This window comes from Bos javanicus, chromosome 13 (assembly GCF_032452875.1).
Source record: "Bos javanicus breed banteng chromosome 13, ARS-OSU_banteng_1.0, whole genome shotgun sequence".
In the NCBI taxonomy this organism is placed as follows: Eukaryota; Metazoa; Chordata; class Mammalia; order Artiodactyla; family Bovidae; genus Bos; species Bos javanicus.
Genome location: NC_083880.1, coordinates 73,751,285 through 73,770,278, shown reverse-complemented (window position 1 = coordinate 73,770,278; position 18,994 = coordinate 73,751,285). Strand labels below are relative to the sequence as shown.

At 45.8% G+C, this 18,994-nt stretch overlaps 1 protein-coding gene across 1 annotated transcript; it reads left to right on the top strand.

The window, feature by feature from the left end:
- The first annotated feature begins 8,840 nt into the window (after positions 1–8,840).
- Positions 8,841–17,758, top strand: LOC133258793 (trophoblast Kunitz domain protein 1-like). Its single transcript, XM_061435514.1, has 5 exons — positions 8,841–9,066; positions 11,436–11,519; positions 12,701–12,772; positions 14,134–14,232; positions 17,559–17,758. Exons 1-5 carry the CDS (start codon positions 8,973–8,975, stop codon positions 17,756–17,758), a joined length of 549 nt encoding a protein of 182 aa, XP_061291498.1. The 5' UTR covers positions 8,841–8,972.
- Positions 17,759–18,994: the final 1,236 nt, after the last annotated feature.

Sequence of the window (18,994 nt, the reverse complement as noted above, 5' to 3'; positions counted from 1 at the left end):
CTGCTTCTGAAAATGTTCCGCATTCTCTTGCTTCTCAACTCTATCCTCATCAGCAGAAATCTGCCTCTTTCATTTCCCCCGTGGGGCTACTTGGTTTAGTTCTGTCTCATCCAGTTGGCCCTAAACACCATGAGAGCAAGTCTTCTCTTTATCCCTAGACCTTCTCACAGCTCCTGGCACAAAGGCTACAGTCAGTCCATAAATATTGGGGGAAGGAAGGAAGGAGAAAAGCTCCACATGACTGGAATGACTGTGGACCCCGGAATTAAATCCAGGATCTTGTCCTAATCTTCTTCCTCACTGCATCCTCACCTTCATCCTCCACCCCACCGTCACCTCCAGAACCTTCCGGAACCTGAGTGCCTGGACCCTGCCCCTCCTCCCACAGCCGCGACTGCTAGGACCCACCTCCTTTTCTTGATAAATATGATTTGACACTCATAAAGTCATGTTCAATATCTTCAATGCATCATTATGCTAATAACAGACTAGTTCACCTGAGTGTTGTTTGTGTATTAGTAACATTAAAAGAAATGGGACACACAACTAACCCTTTTCATACATGTCTTCCTTCTGATTTTTAGCTTTCTTTCTTTCAACAAGAAACTTTTCCTTAGGTGAACTTTGTTTCTTCGTGTCTAAAATAAGAATGTGTGTGCATGCTCAGTCGCTAGGTTGTGTCTGACTGTACCTAATCCACAGACTTTAGCCTGCCAGGCTCCTCCGCCCACGGGATTCTCCAGGCAAGAATACTGGAGTGGGTTGCCGTTTCCTTCTCTCAGTGATCTTCCAAACCCAGGGATCAAACCTGTGTCTCTTGCATTGCAGGTAGATTATTTACCACTGAGCTACCAGGAAAGAGGGCTTCCCTGGTGGCTCAGAGGGTAAAGCACCTGCCTGCAATGCGGGAGACCCCAATTCGATCCCTGGGTTGGGAAGATCCCCTGGAGAAGGAAATGGCAACCCACTCCAGTATTCTTGCCTGGAGAATTCCATGGATGGAGGAGCCTGGTAGGTTACAGTCCACAGAGTCGCAAAGAGTCGGACAAGACTAAGCAACTTCACTTTCTTTCTTACCAGGAAAGCCCCAAAATCAGAATGATAATATTTAACTCATAAGACTGTGAAATAACAAGTTACCTTTTGGTGAGGGCTTCCCTGGTGGCTCAGTGGTAAGGAACCTGCCTTCCGGTGCAGGAGATGTGGGCTTGATCCCTGGGAGGGGAGGCTCCCTGGGAGAAGGAAATGCAACCCACTCGAGTATTCTTGCCTGGAGAATCCTGTGGACAGAGGAGCCTGACGAGTTACAGTCAGGAGTCAGACATGACATAGCAGCTAAAAAGAAACTAACACGTTTTCCTGAACACTTACTGTGAGCCCATCCCATAGGTCACAATGTTAAATGCCCCTGGACCAGCCAAATATGACTGGACATATTTGGAGCGGGGGTGGAGGCTGGAGGGACAAAAAGGAATGGCGGGGATTATGGAAACTGGAGAGAACACTCCCCTCCTGAGAAGAAAGCATCTCTCCTTAGCTTAGTTCACGACTTTCAGAACGTGGTCCCTTGAGCAACATCCTCAGTCCCAGAAACCTGGTAGATGCAGATACTCAGGTCCCAACCATGTCTTACCAAATCAAACCTCAGAAAGTGGAGGTCTCAGATCTGTGTTTCAACAAATGTTTAATGAATTCTAAAGCTCACTCATAGTTGAGACCCACTGCTCCCTGGTGGCTCAGACAGTAAAGGTGGCTTCTCAATGCAGGAAATGTGGGTTTGATCCCTGGATTGGGAAGATCACCTGGAGAAGGAAATGTTTACCCACTCCAGTATTCTTGCCTGGAGAATCCCATGTAACAGAAGAGGGCTCTTGTTAAATGTCAAGACTGTGTTGCCAGATCGCTTATTTTTCCAACAATGTGAGTTCATTTTCTATAAAATCTCCCACTGTTAAATCCCAGAAATGTTTCATAATTGTAGAAAGTACTATGTGGGTTAATAATACTTGTATGCTAGCCGGATTTGCAATCTCTGGTTTCTGCTTTTCCTTTCAATCCTGAAAATTATCCTAACAAAAACAGTATTCACAACATCATTCTAAGATTGCAAACTACTTATTTCCAAAAATCCAGATGCTGTTTTATCATGTAGCCTGAAATTGACCACCCATGACTCAGATGTGAATGATGGTCACAGGACAAAGCCTCAGAAAAATCTAAACATCTTCTGCATACCCAGTGTACATTCCATCCTTTCAGGATGTGGCCTTAAGTACTATGGAATTCAAATTTCTCCCTTTTTTTGAGGGAAAAACTGAGGATTAAGGGGCAGAGATATGACCTGATATCAGAGTTTTGGATTCTCTGGTCTTTATCCAGACACAAACCCTGTGATTTTCCTGTCTTGTGATTTCTCTGAAGATGCCCTCAGGAACTGGGGAGGTTTCTAATCAGAGATCTCAATCACTCATGAGTAGGGAGGAGGGAGGTGGAGGGGGGACCAGCTCATCAGGGGACCTCTGATCCAGGGGTGGGGGTTGGGGCTCTAACGTGGGTCAAACTGAGGAGGACCAGGACAGGAGGACACTGGGAGAGAAAGACAGACAGATGAGAGAGGAGGGGGGAGAAGAGAGAAGTTTGTGCTCTTAGGGGGAGTCTCTGCTGCTCCCTGGTCTCAGGTAGACAAATTGAGGCAGGAGGAAGGAAAGGGCAGAAGGCCTCCTAAACCGAAGTCCTATTTGTGCTATCTGCAAGTTGAGAGTAATGAGGAAGTCTCTTTACCTCTCTGAGCCTCTGCTTTCTCCTTGACACAATGGGATGAGAATCCAGATGCCATAAGATTGACATGAAGCTAAATGAAATGGTACATATGAGATGCCGCAGGAGAGAGGAGACCCTCCACTCACAGTGGCTGGTTTTGTGAGTCACTGGCTATTAAGGCCATTCTATCCTAGGGTAACTCAGGACTGAGCTCCTTTCCTTCTCAACGGTGTTACATGGTTGTGTGCTGTGCTAAGTCGCTTGAGTCACATCTGACTCTTTGCGACCCTATGGACTGTAGCCCACCAGCCTCCTCTCCCCATGGGGGATTCTCTGGGCAAGAGTACTGGAGGGGGTTGCCATGCCCTTCTCCAGGGGATCTTCCCAACCCAGGGAGTAAACCTACATCTCCTGTGTCTCCTGCATCAGCAGGTGGGTTCTTTACCTCTAGCGCCACCTGGGAAGTTACATGGCTGTAACTGCAAGTAAATATACAAGAAGGGATGGTGGGTGTGTCGAACAGTGGCATATTTTATTCTCTTGGGTTCCAAAACCACTGCAGGCGGTGACTGCAGGCATGAAATTAAAAGATGCTTGCTCCTTGGAAGAAAAGTTATGGCAAACCTAGACAGCATATTAAGAAGAGACCTAACATTGCTGACAAAAGTCCATATAGTCAAAGCTGTGGTTTTTCCAGTAGTCATGTATGGATATGAGAGTTGGACCAAAAAGAAGGCTGAGCACCAAAGAATTTATGCTTTTGAACTGTAGTCACGGAGAAGACTCTTGAGAGTCTCTTAGACAGCAAGGACATGAAACCAATTAATCCTAAAGAAATCAACTCTGATTCTATTCACTGGAAGGACTGATGCTGAAGCTGAAGCTCCAATACTTTGGCCACCTGATGCGAAAAGACAACTCTTTGGAAAAAAAGACCCTGATGCTGTGAAAGATTGAGGAGAGGAGGAGAAGCAGGCGATGGAGGATGAGATGGTTGGATGGCATCACTGATTCAATGAACACGAGTTTGAACAAACTCTGAGAGATAGTGAAGGACAGGGAAGCCTGGTGTGCTGCAGTCCATGGGGTGACAAAGAGTCAGACACAACTGAGTGACCGAACAACAACACACCTAATGGGTGCACTCTAGTTTACAGCTTGCAATGCAGCAGAGCACATGTGCACAGACTCTGAAGTCAGATCCCTGGGTCCCAATCCCCTCTCTACAAGCTATGACCTAAGCAAATTACTTTATTTCCTGTTATCTCAGGTACCTCTTCAGTCACATGAGGAAATATCAACAGTTTCTCCATCTTTCTTTAAAGATCTTTGAGGATTAGATGAATTATATGTGTCAGGTGCTTAGGATAATGCCTGCCACAATGAAGAATTTAAGTTTTACCTGGTGTAACTACTCATTACTGTTATTATTAATACTACAAAGGCCTTAGACTTCTCAGGGAGAAGGAATACATGCCTGTTGCCTCCATTGCTTCCACGGCAACCACATGATGTGGGCAGCACAGATCTCATGTGATACCTGAGGACACAGGACTCTGGGGGATTTAAATCCTCAGGAACAAAGTTTGGAAAACACAGAGCTGGTGCCCAAACCAAGGTCCTATGGTCCCATCGCCACTGAGGGAGAGCAGGAAGAAGGAGGTGGTTACCGGTGTTCTTCCGAGGTCCCCTGGAGTCCACTCAGGCAGACAGCTCTCCTGTTGGTGAAACCAGATGGGGGTGAGGGGTGATCATGCTCTGGAGACATGTATGTCTCTGCTTCCCTTCTGACCACTCCCTTATTCTTTTTTCTACCCAAAATATCAGAGTTTGTGCCCCCGATACAGATGCTCTTTCCCTGACTCACCGTCTGTCTAGACCAATGCCAGGTGAACAGCTTGTGTGGGTCCAGTAAAGATGCTGCCAGAATGGTTGCAGGAAGCTTCCCTGGGTCACACCTGTCTTCTTAAGTAGGTACAGTTGAGGCAGGTGGGCATAGAAGCCCAGATGTGAAGACACCTGCAGGAGGCTGCAAAGGGGACATGAGCTAACACAGTATTGCTCCATTATCCACCTTTGATATGCTTCCATCCACAGAATGACCATCCATCACTTGCTATGCACTTTTCTAAGAGCTGTGATGTTCCCTGAATGACCATATTGAACAAAATCCAATGTTTAGTATCACACCCTGTGTTTCTATGAAACCGACAGGCATAGTCAAGTTTGAGAATCAAAGTTACTGAGCATTTGGCCCCAGTAGGCAGAAGCAGGACCATGAGACGTGGGGAGATTACACATTGTACAAGACTGACCCCTGATCATTCCTTTCCTCATTCCTCTCCTTGTTGGCTGTTCTGACCCCTCAGCTGGAGTGCAAAAAGCTCAGTCTTCCACCAGCTTTCCTTAGAAACCCTTCTATAAGGCCACAAAGATGAGCCAGCTCTGCCTCTCTACAGCCCTTCTTGTGTTTCTGGGCACCTGGTGGGTGAAACCAGGAACCAGTGCCAGGGTAAGTCCTGGCTCACCTCTCCTCTACAGCCTGGGGACAGGCGATAAGCGGGGTCCATGGAAGGCGCTGAGGTGGGTGCAGCAAAACCTCTCTGCATTTCTTCCAGTAAATTGAGCAGTTTTCACTTCAGGGAAATTCCTTGCCTCTCAAGAGGTATCATTATGTGTTCTGCTTTGTTAAAGGCATATCCCCCCTGATTCCGCCAGATCAGGGACTTCATAAGTGAGACCCTATTTCTGGTCCCTGCCTTGACCCTGATCCTACTGCAGTGTCATAACAAAATCCAAATTTGACCCCTGTCTCCGTCCATGCCCCAGGCCCCCTGAAACACTTGGAATTTTCTGTATATTCTCAATCATGAGATGAGTGAAGGATGGGACCTGAGATAGTGTCAGGATAGGACTGGACTGCAGAACATGCCATCAGGTGATTAGAGGGTTAGAACTATCAAGCCCAGTCCATCTGGGGACAGGAGAAGGTACTGATACTGATTTCAGTCACCAATGGCCAAAGATTCAATAAAATTGTCTGTGTCCAGCCCTCAATTAACATTGGGTTCAAAGAGCTTCAGAGAAGGTGATACCATCAAGGGAATGTGAGGGGGGGAAGTCCTGAGAGGGCTTGGAGTCTCGGCATCCTCTACTCCCCATTTATCATAAGCTTTCCCACTTCCCTGTCCCTGAGTTTTATGCTTTACATCAACTGGGCACAGTAAGTAAAGAGCATTCCTGAGGTGTGTGAGTGGTTCTAATAAGTTATTGAACCTTAGAGATGAGTCTTCTAAGCTCTCAGTTTATTGCCAGTTGGTCACACATGTAAGTGACCCCAGGACTTGTGATCGACACTTGAAGTGTGGGCCGTCCTCAGGGAGGGAGCCCTCACCCTGTGGGGTCTGGGTCCCCTCTGCAGATTTAGTGTCAGAAGTGGATTGACTCCTGGGTGCCCAGTGGGTGTTGGGGAACCAGTTGCTGTTGGTAGAGACCCAGCATGTTTGGGGTCAGGGGCAACACCCAGACTCACACTTCCCTATCATTTGTGTCTGGTATGAGGGTCAGGACCCTGAGACTATATTATGTGGGGCAGAGCACTCAGAACCCCCTCCCAGTTCTCTGCATTTTCAGAATTCCTGGCAGAATCATGTACTTGATTAAATGTACTGTGACTTGTCCTGATCCCACCACTGACATGTTTTCTGTCCTAGGGAAGTCATCTGCACTTTCCTCTCCTGAACAGGGGGACCAGGTTACTTGAGTTTTTTGAAAAGAAAACCAGTCAATGAGTATTCAGAGCTTGACATTCATGGTCAATGATGTCTAGTTTCCCCCACAATGTTTTAGTCCAAAAGAATTATCTGCATATATTTCCTCACCAGCCCTTCAAAAAAAATTTGTCTGTCAAATAATGAGCACTTCTTTGTGATGAAATTAATCAGAACATTGAGTGACAACCGGGCTTCTTACCTTTGGAGACCACTGTGGGAAGAGAAGGCAATGCAGTACTTTCGGGAGTTTGCTCAAGGCGCAAAAACTGTTCTTTCCAAACTGGTAAAATATAAGTCAAAACTCAAGGCAACTCATTTTGCTGGTCCTGTCGGATGATTATTTCATTTTCCTATTGGGATATATGATGTTAGAGGAGACTCATAATTATATGCACAGGTGAAAGAAAGTGTTAATGGCTCAGTCGTGTCTGACTCTTTGTGACCCCATGGGCTATAGGTTGCCAAGGTCTTCTGTCCAGGAAATTCTCCAGGCAAAAATACTGGAGTAGGTAGCCATTCCCTTCTCCAGGGGATCTTCCTGACCCAGGGATCTAATCCAGGTCTCCTACATTTCAGACAATTTTTACTGTTGAGCGATGAGTGTAGCTATATATATATGTGTGTGTATGTGTGTGTGTGTGTGTGTATACATATATACATATACACACACATAGGTATACATAGAGAGACAGGTTTCATCATATTTGTATATACATAAATACAGGTATATATATATAGAGAGAGACAGGTTTCATTATCTAATAGAATATAAGGAATATTACTATATCCAGAGTTTTCAATTATTGTGCACTTGAAATAAGGATGACATGGGAGATTCGTATACGTGACAAATATTTATCAAATACATAGGATTTTTGTCCCAGAAGGCACATTTCTTGGTGTAGGAAAACAGCTGTAAACAAAATATAGTAAAATAATATGCCTTCTGAGAGGCCGACAGACAATGAAGACAGGGAAAATCCTATGGCAGATAGTGATGAGTGTTGTGAAAAAAGAGAGTGATGGGAATTCAGGAGACTGTAGAGGGCCAGGGAAACACTCTGGAATAATGAGGCCTTGAGCAGAGGCTGCCAAAAATGAGACTGATGTGTTTGAGCAGCAGCCAGGACCAGGGTGGCTGGAGCTGAGTGGGTAAAGGGAGGGGAGTGGAAGGGGATGAGGCAGAGAGGCCATGGGGGTAGGTCATGAGGAGCTTTGTAGGACTTTATAAGAATCCAAATTTGACTCTGAGAGAGCTGAGGAGTCACTGAGGGATTGGTCATGGGAGCCATGCAATAGGATTCAAGTTTTAAGAGGATCCCTGAGTCTGCAGAGTGGAGAGTGGCTCCTCGGAAATAAGAACAGAGACAGAGGCCCCTGGGCAGGCTGCTGCAGTGGTCCAGTGAGCCATGGTGGAGTGTGTACCTGTGTTGTTCCTTGAGTAGATCTCAGTTTTTTAGATCATAAATGACTTGCTTTGTTGAGATTTCTGTGGAGACTTCATCACAAATCATTCAATCTTTAGGCATTTGTGATGGATTCGCCCTCCACCTCTCACCCCTCCCTGAGGTGTGGGGGCAGGGAAAGAGGAAAGGTGGAAATGAGAATTCCCACTCCCCCAATCAAGTGTTGATTACCCTGATAACACACTCCATCCTTGGTTTAGACTGAGTGTTTACTAGCCCCTTCCCTCACATGACAAAAGTCTCCTTGTTTCTCTCATCTCTCAGGAAACTCCAGCAGTGTTAGGAGCTCTGTGCCAAGAATAGGAATTGATATTTCTTTATAGTGACAGCATCAGTATTCCCTCAATATTCCATGATTCCAGTGCTCATGCTGTAACCACAGTGAACACACTGGAGGGTCACAGCCCAGGAGGACATCAGCTTCCCCAGCTAAGTTCCTGCCTGGACCAGTGTCTGATAGACAGTAAGTGTCCATCCAGTGCAGAAGCTGTGACAGTGGTTGCAGGAAGGTGGCCTGTGTCACACCTGTCATCTGTGCTAGGTGAGGGGGTCAGGGCATTGAGGTCCAGGTGAGATGACACCTGCAGGAGGCTGAAAGAAGGACCTGAGCTCACACACTGCTGTTCACTTATAGGTCCTGTGATTTGTCTCATCCACTCACTATCTATCACATGCCATGCACTGCTCTAGGTCCTGGGATGCTCCCTGAGTCAACATATTAGAATCACTATCTGTGTTTACAGGAGACCCACAGGTAGAGTCAAATCTGAGAAGTACTTTTACTGGACTTTAGGCCCCTGTAGAGAGAAGCCAGAGGCATAGTTTTGTAGGGAGATTACGCAATAAACAGGACTGACCCAGCTCCTCCCCTTGCCCACTCCCTTCCTCATCACCTGATCCCACCCCTCAGCCAGGATATTAAAGCTCAGTGCATCCCCAGCATCCTCAGGAGCCCTCCTGCAAGGCCACGAAGATGAACCGGCTCTGCCTCTCCGCAGCCCTTCTCTTCCTCCTGGTTATCCTGGTGGACAGCACCCTGGTGAACATACACCATATCCAGCATGAAGGTAGGTCCAGCCTCACCTCTCCTCTACAGACTGGAGGGAAATGATGGAAGTCTATGGAAGGGGGCAGGGCAGGTGTGGGGTGAGTACTGCCAACCCTTTCTGGATTTCTCCTGTCATGTTGGGCAGGATTTTTGTTTGGGTTTGCTGTGTTGGACTTACTGGCTATGCGATGACATTGTCTAGTAACCAGGGCTACTCTGGTTGCAGTGTATGGGCTTCTCATTGTGGCTTCTCTCATTGCAGAGCAGGGGCTTGAGGTATCTGGGCTCAGTAATTGTGGTTCACCTGCTTAGTTGCAATGAGGCACGTGGAATCTTCCCAAACCAGGGATCAATCCCTGTTCCCTGCATTGGCAGGTGGATTCTTAACTACTGGACCACCAGGGAAGGCTGAAGTTGTAAGCTTTCAACTCCACTGACATTATGACTCTCATGAGGAAATATATTAAATATATATATGTATATATGTGTGTATATATGTATATATGGGATATATATATCCCACCTAAATCTACCAGATTAGGAACCCCATTTGTGAGACTCTCTATTCCTGGTCCCTGCCTTGTCCCTGAACCTCACTATAGTGTAGTAATAAAAAGATCTATATTTGATCCTTCTCATGACATGGCCAAGGCCTCCTAAAACTCTTGGAATTTGCTGACTTTACAGGTTATGAGATGAGTCACTAAAGGTGACTCAAGGCACCTTCAAGATGAGGCTGGTCTCCAAGAAACCTCAAACACCCATTTAAAGGGTATAGTTTTCACCACCTCTCACTCCAGCACCTCTGAGGACAGGGGAGGGAACTGAGAGCGAGATCAATTACCAAAGGCAGATGATCCAACCAATATGCCTGTTTAGTGAGCCCTGGAAAGAAGTACTTAACTACTGGGCTCAGAGAGCTTGCAGGATGGTGGACACAGGGAGGTGCTGTGAGAGTGCTGTGCTCACTAGAGCACGGGGGCTGGGCACACGCCCACCCCCCTTCGCCCTGCACATCGCCTCCCTTGTGCTGCCTTGAGTTTTATTTTGTATATTAATCCGGGTATAGCAAGCAAGGGTTTTCCTAGGGTCAGCTGCCAGCTCTATTCAGTAGTTGAATTTGAAGGTGGGGTCATAGGGGCCCTGATTTTAGCCATTTGGTCACAAGCATGAGTGAGTGACTCAGGACCTCATGGCTGGCATCTGAACTGAGGAGAGTCTTGAGCACTCAACCTGAAGAATCTGCAGTAATTCCATGGATTTGAAACAGAAGTGAATTTCTTGGTGGGCACCCAGTGGCTGTTTGGGAATTGCTTGCTATTGGTAGAGGCACCACATATTTGGTGTCAGGGAAACCTAGACTCACTCTCCTCTATGATTTCGGGGCTCAAGCGATGCTCCAAAAGTGGGGAGTAACGAAAGTACACGTGGCACCCAGAAACTGTTCTCAGTTATCTTTATTTTCAGAGTTCCTGGCAGAATCAGGCAGTGTATCCAATGCGTTGTACATGATAGTATCTAGTCCTGGCCCTGCCGCCCACGTGCCATGTTTCCTGGGCAACTCATCTGCAATTTTCTCATCTGAACAAGGAACACAGGTTACATGGGTTTTTGAACAGATTTGTTGTTTTCCTTCAGTTGCTCAGTCATGTCCAACTCTTTGCAACCCCATGGACACCAGGTTTCCCTGTGCTTCACCATCTCCCGGAGCTTGCTCAGACTCATGTCCACTGAGTCAGTGATGCCATCCAACCATCTCATCTTCTGTCATCCCCTTCTCCTCCTGCCTTCAATCAATCTTTCCCAGCATCAGGGTCTTTTCCTGTGAATCAGTTCTTTGTATCAGGTGGCCACAGTATTGGAGCTTCAGCTTCAGCATTAGCCTTTCCTATGAATATTTAGGGTTGATTTCCTTTAGGATTGACTAGTTTGAACAGATTACCAGTCATGAATATAAACAGGTGAAACACATTTCAACTCTTTGCAAGTAGTGAACTTTGTGCATTTTTAACCAAGATATGTTAATTAATCTGAAAATAACTTGTCTACCTACTGGTCCTGGGCAAGAAAGAATATTTGGGTGTCAAATAATGAGTATTCCTTTATTTATGAAAAATAACCAGAAAGACCTGGGATGAATGAGCAGAGCCACTGCAGAGAAAACAAGAAACACAGCCCTGTGTGGTTGCCTTCTGGGACCAAGGCTGATACAGTATTAGTAAAGTCTCCAGGCCCTTTCCCTTGTCCCCTTTTGACTATTATTTTATTTTACATATTTGCTTCCTGCCTTGTCCACTGTTGACTATTCTTTTATTCTCCATATTTGATCCTTGCCTTGGTTCATGGCCCAGGTCTCCTGAAACTCTCTGAATTTACTGTCTTTCATAGGTCTGGAGACAAGTCATAGACGGGGACCTAAGAAGCATTCAACAAAAGATATGATTAAAAATATCATCCGTGGTGTGGCTACAGGTGCGAACTTTCTGCAACTCCGGGGAGAGGAGAGGGCACTGAGATTGAGAACAGGTGCCACTGGCCAATGATTCAATCAATACGCCTGTTTAGTGAAACCTCAATAAGAGTCCATGAATGTGGGCATTCAGAGAGTGTTTGGGGTGGTAACACACGGCGGTGATGTGAGGGTCCCCACACCTCCACTTCCACTTTTCCCTGCACCTCTCACTCACATTGCTGTGCCAAGATTTATCCTTTATGATAACATGAGATCTCTATGAGAGTGGTCTTCCTGAGTCTGGTCGTCAGATCTATTGCATTATTGAACACCAAGGTGGGGTAAGGGAACTTCCCAGTTTTAGACCCTTTGTCAAATCATGAGTGAATTGGGACAACACGCCTATCATCTGAGCTGAGAACAGTTTGAGCCCTCAACATGCAGAATCTGTACTAACTCCCCTCATTTCTTATCAGAATTAAATTGCCCTGTTGGACACCCAGTGGGTGTTTGGAGGAATTGCATGTTGTTTCTAGAGACACCACAGATGTGGTGTCAGGGAAAACCAGACTCAGTCTCCCTGTGCTTTGGGAGCTCGGGTGAGTCCTGGGGACAGGGGAGTAATGAAAGTAGGGCACTGCACCCAGAAGCTGTTACCAGTTATCGGTACTCTCAGAGCTTCTGGGAGAATAGGATAGTACGTCAGATGGATTGTGACAGGGCAGTATCTTGTCCTGACCCTGCCACCCACATGCCATGTGTCCTGGGGGAAATCATCTGAACAGCAGACACCTGTTACATGGGTTCTTTGAACATATTACCAGTCATAAATACAAAGAGTTTATTCACACTTCGTGGCCAATTTTGCTCATTTTCCACCAGGATATGTTCATTTGAAAAGATATTTCTACCTACTGCTTTGGGGTGAGAAAGAATATTTATGTGTCAAATAATGATTATCCCTCTACTATAATAATAAATCACAAAGACCTGGGACCACTGAGCAGAGCAATTGCAGGGAAAGCATGAAACACAGCCCTTGTGTGGCTGGCTCCTGGGACAAGGCTGATATAATATTAGCAAAGTCTCCAGGCCTTTTCCCTTGTCCACTTTGGACTATCATTTTATTATCCATATTTGAACCTTGTCCCGGCTCATGGTCTCAGACTCCTGAAAACTGTGGCATTTTTGTCTTTCCTAGGTGCCAAGATTGCCAACGCGGGATCCGGTTTCATACGTGAAGTGGTTAAAGCAATGCGTGAAGGGAATAAAGGTTTGAACTTTCTGCTCCTGTGGGGAAAGGGGAGGGCACTGAGATTGAGGTCAGTCACCACTGGCCAATGATTCGATCAGTGTGCCTATTTAGTGAAACCTCATTAAAAATCCAGAATACTGGCATTCAGAGAGCGTTTGGGATGGTGACAAAAGGAGGTTATATGAGGGTGCTCATCTAACCAGGGCATGGAGGCTTTGCACATCTCCACTCCCCTTCGCCCTACAGATCTCCTGCATTTCATTCTTTCTGAGTTTTACCCTGTACATCGATTGAGAACAGTAAGAGTGTTCCCGGGATCAGTACAGATCTCCTGCATTTCGTTCTTTCTGAGTTTTACCCTGTACATCGATTGAGAACAGTAAGAGTGTTCCCGGGATCAGTACAGATCTCCTGCATTTCGTTCTTTCTGAGTTTTACCCTGTACATTGATTGAGTATTCCCGAGATCAGTCACCAGTTCCCCTGATTATTGTGCGTGGAGGTGGGGTCACAGAAACTCTCATTTTTAGTCATTTGGTCAGAAGCATGAGTGACTTGAGACCACATGGCTGGCTTCTGAAGAGAGGACAATCTAGATCCCCCAACCTGTGGCATCAGCCCAAACTCCACAGATTTTGTGTCAGAAGTCAATTAACTGGTTCTCCCATCGGGTGTTGGGAACCGGATGGTGTTAGTGCAGAAACCACGTATTTCGCTTCAGGAAAAAACACAGACTCACCTTCCCTTGTGATTTGAGGGCTCACATGAGGCTTGGGGAGAGGTGAGTAGGGAAAGTAGGACCCTGCTCCCAGAAACACTCACCAGTTATCGGTATTTTCAAGCTCCTAGCAGGATCAGGTAGTGTATCGATGGGTTGCGACCTCACGGTATCTTTTCCTGACCCTACTACCCACATGATTGTGTCCTGGGGCAAGCCATCTGCAGTTTCCTCATCTGAACAGGGGAAACACGTTACATGAGTTCTTTGTACAGATGACAAATCATGTAAATAAATAGTTTATTCACATTTCATGGCCAGATTTGTCCATTTTCCACTATGGTGTATTAAATCTGAAAAAAAAAATTCTCTGCCTACTTGCTTTGGACAAGTAAAAATATTTCTTTATCAAATAATGGTTATTCCTCTATTATTAAAACTAATCAAAAGATGTGGAACCACAGAGGAGAGCAAAAGCAGGGAGAGCAAGTAACAGCCCTTGTATGGTAGGCTGTGGGACCAACGCTGATATGGTTGTTAAAGTCTCCAGGCCCTTTCCCTTGTCTTTTTTTTTGACTGTTATTATCTTATCCATGTTTGATCCTTATCCTGTTTCATGGACCAGGCCTCCTGAAACTCTTGAAATTTACTTTCCTTCATAGGTCATGTGAAGACTTCCGGAGCACAACTCAAGAACCACACAGTAGAGGAGTCCCCAACATTCAATACTCAGCAATTAATACTCAGTGAGAAGAATAAAGGTTTGTACTTTCTGTGCCTCTGGGGAGAGGAAAGGGCACTGAGACTGAGATCAGTCACCACCGGCCAATGGCCAGTGGCCAATGATTCAATCAATAAGCCTACTTCTTGAAACCTCAAAAAAATGTAAAAATATTAAAGTTCAGAGAGTTTCCTGGGTGGTGAACACAAGTACGTGATGTGAGGGTGCTGTGTTCACTGAGACATGGAGGCTCCACACACCTCCACTCCCCCTTTGCTCTACACATCCCCTCCATTTCACTATTTGTGAACTTTTCATGTATATTCATCTGAGAACAGTAAGGGTTTTCCTAAGTTTTATCATCAGTTCCATTCAGTTGTTAAACTTGGAAGTGATGTCATGGAACCTCCACATTTTAACCGTTTGGTCACAAGTGTAAGTAACAAGGGAACACGTGACTGGCTCTATAAAGTGAGGACAGTCTTGAGCCCTCGTCCCGTGAGATCTGCATTAACTGCACAGATTTCACATCAGGCGTCAGTTGACTGGGGGATGCCCAGCAGGTATCTGGGGAATTGGTTGATGTTGGTAGAGACGCCACATATTCACTGTCAGGGTTTAACCCAAGCTCACTCTGCCCTGTGAGGTGGGGGCTTAGATGAAGCTTGGGATGGGGAAGTAATAAAAGTAGGACACTGCATCCAGAAACTCTTACAAGTAAGCCGTATTTTCCAAACTCCTGGTGGAATCAGGTATTGCAATCGATGGGTTGTGACATCATAAGTTACCTGTCCTGACCCTACCACCCACATGCTTGTGTCCTGGGGCAAGTCATCTGCAGTTTCCTCATCTGAACAGGGGAAAATGTTACATGAGTTCTCTGAACAGTTTACCAATCGTGAATATAAAGAATCTGTTCACATTTCATGACCAATTTTGCCCATTTTCCACCAATGCGTTAATCTGAAGAAGTTTATCCTTGCAAGAAAACATATTGAGGGCTCAAATAATGATTATACCTCTATTATTAAAAATAAGCAGAAAGACGTGGGACCACTGAGCAGATCAACTTCAAGAGCGCAAAAACACAGCCCTTGTGTAGTTTGTCTCGTGGGACCTAGGCTGAGAAAATATGAGTAAAGTCTCCAGGCCCTTTCATTTGTCCTCTTTTGACTATTATTTTATTGTTCATATATTTGATCTATATTTGATCCTTGTCCTGGTTCATGGTCCAGGCATCCTGAAACTCTTGGAACCTACTTTCTTTGATAGACCATGAGACCACTCAGGGAAAGCAACCCAGGAAACTTCAGGTTCTGGGTTGTCTGCCAAAAAACTCAAACACCCATTCAGAGGTTGGAAATTTCACCAATTTCTTGCCAGCCCCTCTGGGGAGAGGGGCAGGCTCTGAGATCGAGATCAATGAGCAATGGCCACTAATTTAATCAAAGTGGCTCTCTATTGAAAACCTCCTTAAAAATCCATAAATATCTGGGTTCAGAGGCTTCAGGGTTAACGATTACCAGGACAGACTATTTTATTATCCTCTCAGGAGACTGAATGTTAGAGGGAGATTGACCTTTGTGTTGATGTGCCCCATTATCAAGGTGATTTTGTACTAAAAGGAAATCAATTATACCCATTCTATTTGATGACCTTGCACTTGTGGAGAGAATGAAAATGGGAGTTAGTAAGTCCCTTTAAAGCACTGTTCTTGGGGATGGGGACACAGCTATCAAAAAAACATGGCAAAGTAATTTGCCTTCTTGGAGGATGACATAAAAATAGCAAAGGGGAGAAATCCTATGGTAGGTTATCAGTTTCTTGAAGATAGAGAGCAAGGCAGAGAAACAATGCTGTCCTTTTTCTCTACAGGGTCAAGGAAACCCTCTGTGATAAGGAGGCACTGAGCAGAGCTGCAGAAATAACGTGCCTGGTTGTGTCTGAGCAACAGAAGGGACCAGGGTAGCTGGATATGAGAGGGTTTATATGAGGGGAAACGAGTAGAAGGGGATGAGGCATCGAGGCCATGGGAGCAGGTAGAGAGAACGCTTGTAGGACTTTTTAAGAATCAGAATTTGACTCTCAGACAAAAAGGGACTCACTGAGGGATTGGTCGTGATGGAGCCATGCGGAAGGACAGAATAATAACAGAATCCTTCAGGCTGCAGTTCAGAGAGTGGCCTCGAGGGGGTAAAGAGCAGAGACAAAGCCCCAGTGAGCAGTGTTATTCCCTGAGTGGATCCCAGGTCTCTTGAATAACATGAATGTCTTGCTCTGTTGAAGTTTCTATGGAGGCGTCATTACCTAGTCATGATGCATTAAATCATTAGCCTTTGGAGGTCGTTCAACAGACAGCTCCATTACCCTCCCTGAGGCTGAGCAAAGGAGAGGAGCAGTGGATAGACCAGGGGAAGGGTGGAATGAAAGTGCCCACCCCCCAGTAGGCAGACCTTTCCTGTGCAATCAGAGCCCGTTCTGGGCTCATTAGAGTCTTTCCAAACTCAACCACTTCACATATCAAAGGACACTGTTATTGCTCTCATCACAAAAGAAATACCAAGATTTTTAGGATCAGCATCAGGAAAACAATGAAAAAACAAATATGTATATTTCTCCTTATATACACAATATATAGTATCAATATTCATTCATAGAATCCCCATGAAATAACTGAAGCAAACACAGTGTTATGTTTTCTTCATGCCTTTTTCCATTATAGCACAATTCCTTCACAATTTTTATTAATGATGGAAAGCTTTTACCACACACATAACACAGAGGATATTAATAGTATTATAAAACTCAGGTATCCAGACCCAGTAATTATTGACATATAGGGAATATTTTTTACCTTTGTCCTGTTGTTGTTGTACACTTGTGGAGGTTTTTGTTTTTTTTTTTTTCTTTTTTGAGCATTTATGTATTTATTTGGGTGGGCTGGTTATTAGTTGCGGGTCCCAGGCTCAGTAGTTATAGTCTGTCGACTTAGTGTCTACAGCATTTGGGACTTTAGTTCCCTGACAAGGGATTGAACCCTGGACTCAGGCATTGCATGGTAGAGTCTTAACCACGGGATCACCAGGGAAGTCCTACAGAAGTTTTAAGGCTTTTCAAAGGCATTATGCCAGATTTTCTTAAAAGGCTTCATGAAGAGACATATGTTTGCACATGATTACTACATCATGTCACCCCTAGCAACATTCATAATTCATCCAGAAAAGGAGGTTTTCAAATAGGCTTTTCAATTTGACCTCCACAACCCTAACATTCTCTATTCCAAACAAACTGGTGGTTCTAGTTGTTGGCCTTGTTCGGAGCAGTGATGACCATCCACATAACTGACAACTGGCCCTCTCATTCCAGCAGATTCTAGGCCTGCCTTCTGCCTGGAGCCTAAAGTGGTAGGTCACGGCACTACTAAGATGCCCAGGTACTTCTACAATGCCAAGACTGGTCACTGTGAGCCGTTCACATATGGCAGCCTCGGAGGGAACAAAAACAACTTCCTAACGATAGAGGACTGCATGAAGACCTGTGGTCAAGGGGCTGGTTCCCTGTGGTAAGACAGAGGCCAGGGCACAGGGGGAGGGAAGGGCTGGGGAAAGGGGCGGAGCTCAGGGGGCCACACACCATTCCCCCTGCACAGTCTTCCTCCTCGCTGCTGCCAGGAGGAGAGGCTGCAGTGTCCTGTGAAACCACACACTGAGCGAGTTCTCCAGGGAGAGGATGGCAGGAGGTCAACCCCGGAGGCCTCTTTGTGGTCATCTCAGCCTGATCACATGCTCTTCTTTCTTAGATGGGAACACTGCTTCAGCCACCCTCCAGGGCAGGTCTGCAGTGCTCCTGAGTGCCCCACCTAGGCTTGGAAAGTTCACTTCTTTCTTGTAGGCCATTTGGGTCATGAGGACTCTGCTTCTATGTTTTTGGAAAATCTAGGATCTGTCAAGATGACCAGTGTCCAGGTCTGGGGCTGCAAATGATGGCACTTAGCAAGTTCCTTTCTTTTTGCAGAGGACACGCGAAGAGTGTCTCCCAGAAAATGTGAAGTCTGAGGAGGACCCCTGCAGAGCTAGGCCGTGGCTGCTTCTAAACCATTAGGTCTCCTCGCAGTTCTTCTCTCCCCTACCCTCCACAGCAGAGCCAGCCTATTTCCTCTCTTCCACGGTCTACATGCCTTTTCTGTCTCATCCAGTTAGCTCTCAGCACCATGAGAACATGTCCTCCCTTTACCCCAAACACTTAGCACAGTTCCTGACACCAAAGAGACAGTTCTACTTGAGGAAGGAAGGAAGGGATGTAGGAGCACACTCCCCATGACCAGAGTGACTGCAGAGCCTGCGCTTTATCACAGGATTTTCATTTTCACCCCCATCCTCACGGCATCCTCACCTTCATCCCCCTGCCCACCGTCACTGCTCTCCTCGTGGGTGGCCAGGTGGTATTTCCAGCATCCAGTTCTCAGCATCCATACTGAGAGAAGAGTTTGGGATAAAGAAGCCCCTAAACCCCAGAATGATGCTGCATTTTCCCTTCTGTAACTTCAAACACTGTGGGTTATATTTAAATAAATGCATATTAAAATTAAACTGACTGGAGTGGAGCCTGTTGTTTGCAACTACAAACCTTAACCAATAAGGTCCATGGAAATAGTGGTCCTCCTCACTGTTCTGCAGAGCAGTGGGCACCTCCAAATTCCCTGTCCAGAGACTGTGCCCTACCAGGTACAAGAAGCAAACCTGTTATAGCCTCACTGACCTCTTAGTAGCCACACCAAGCTACACAGAAGCGTGCTAGACACA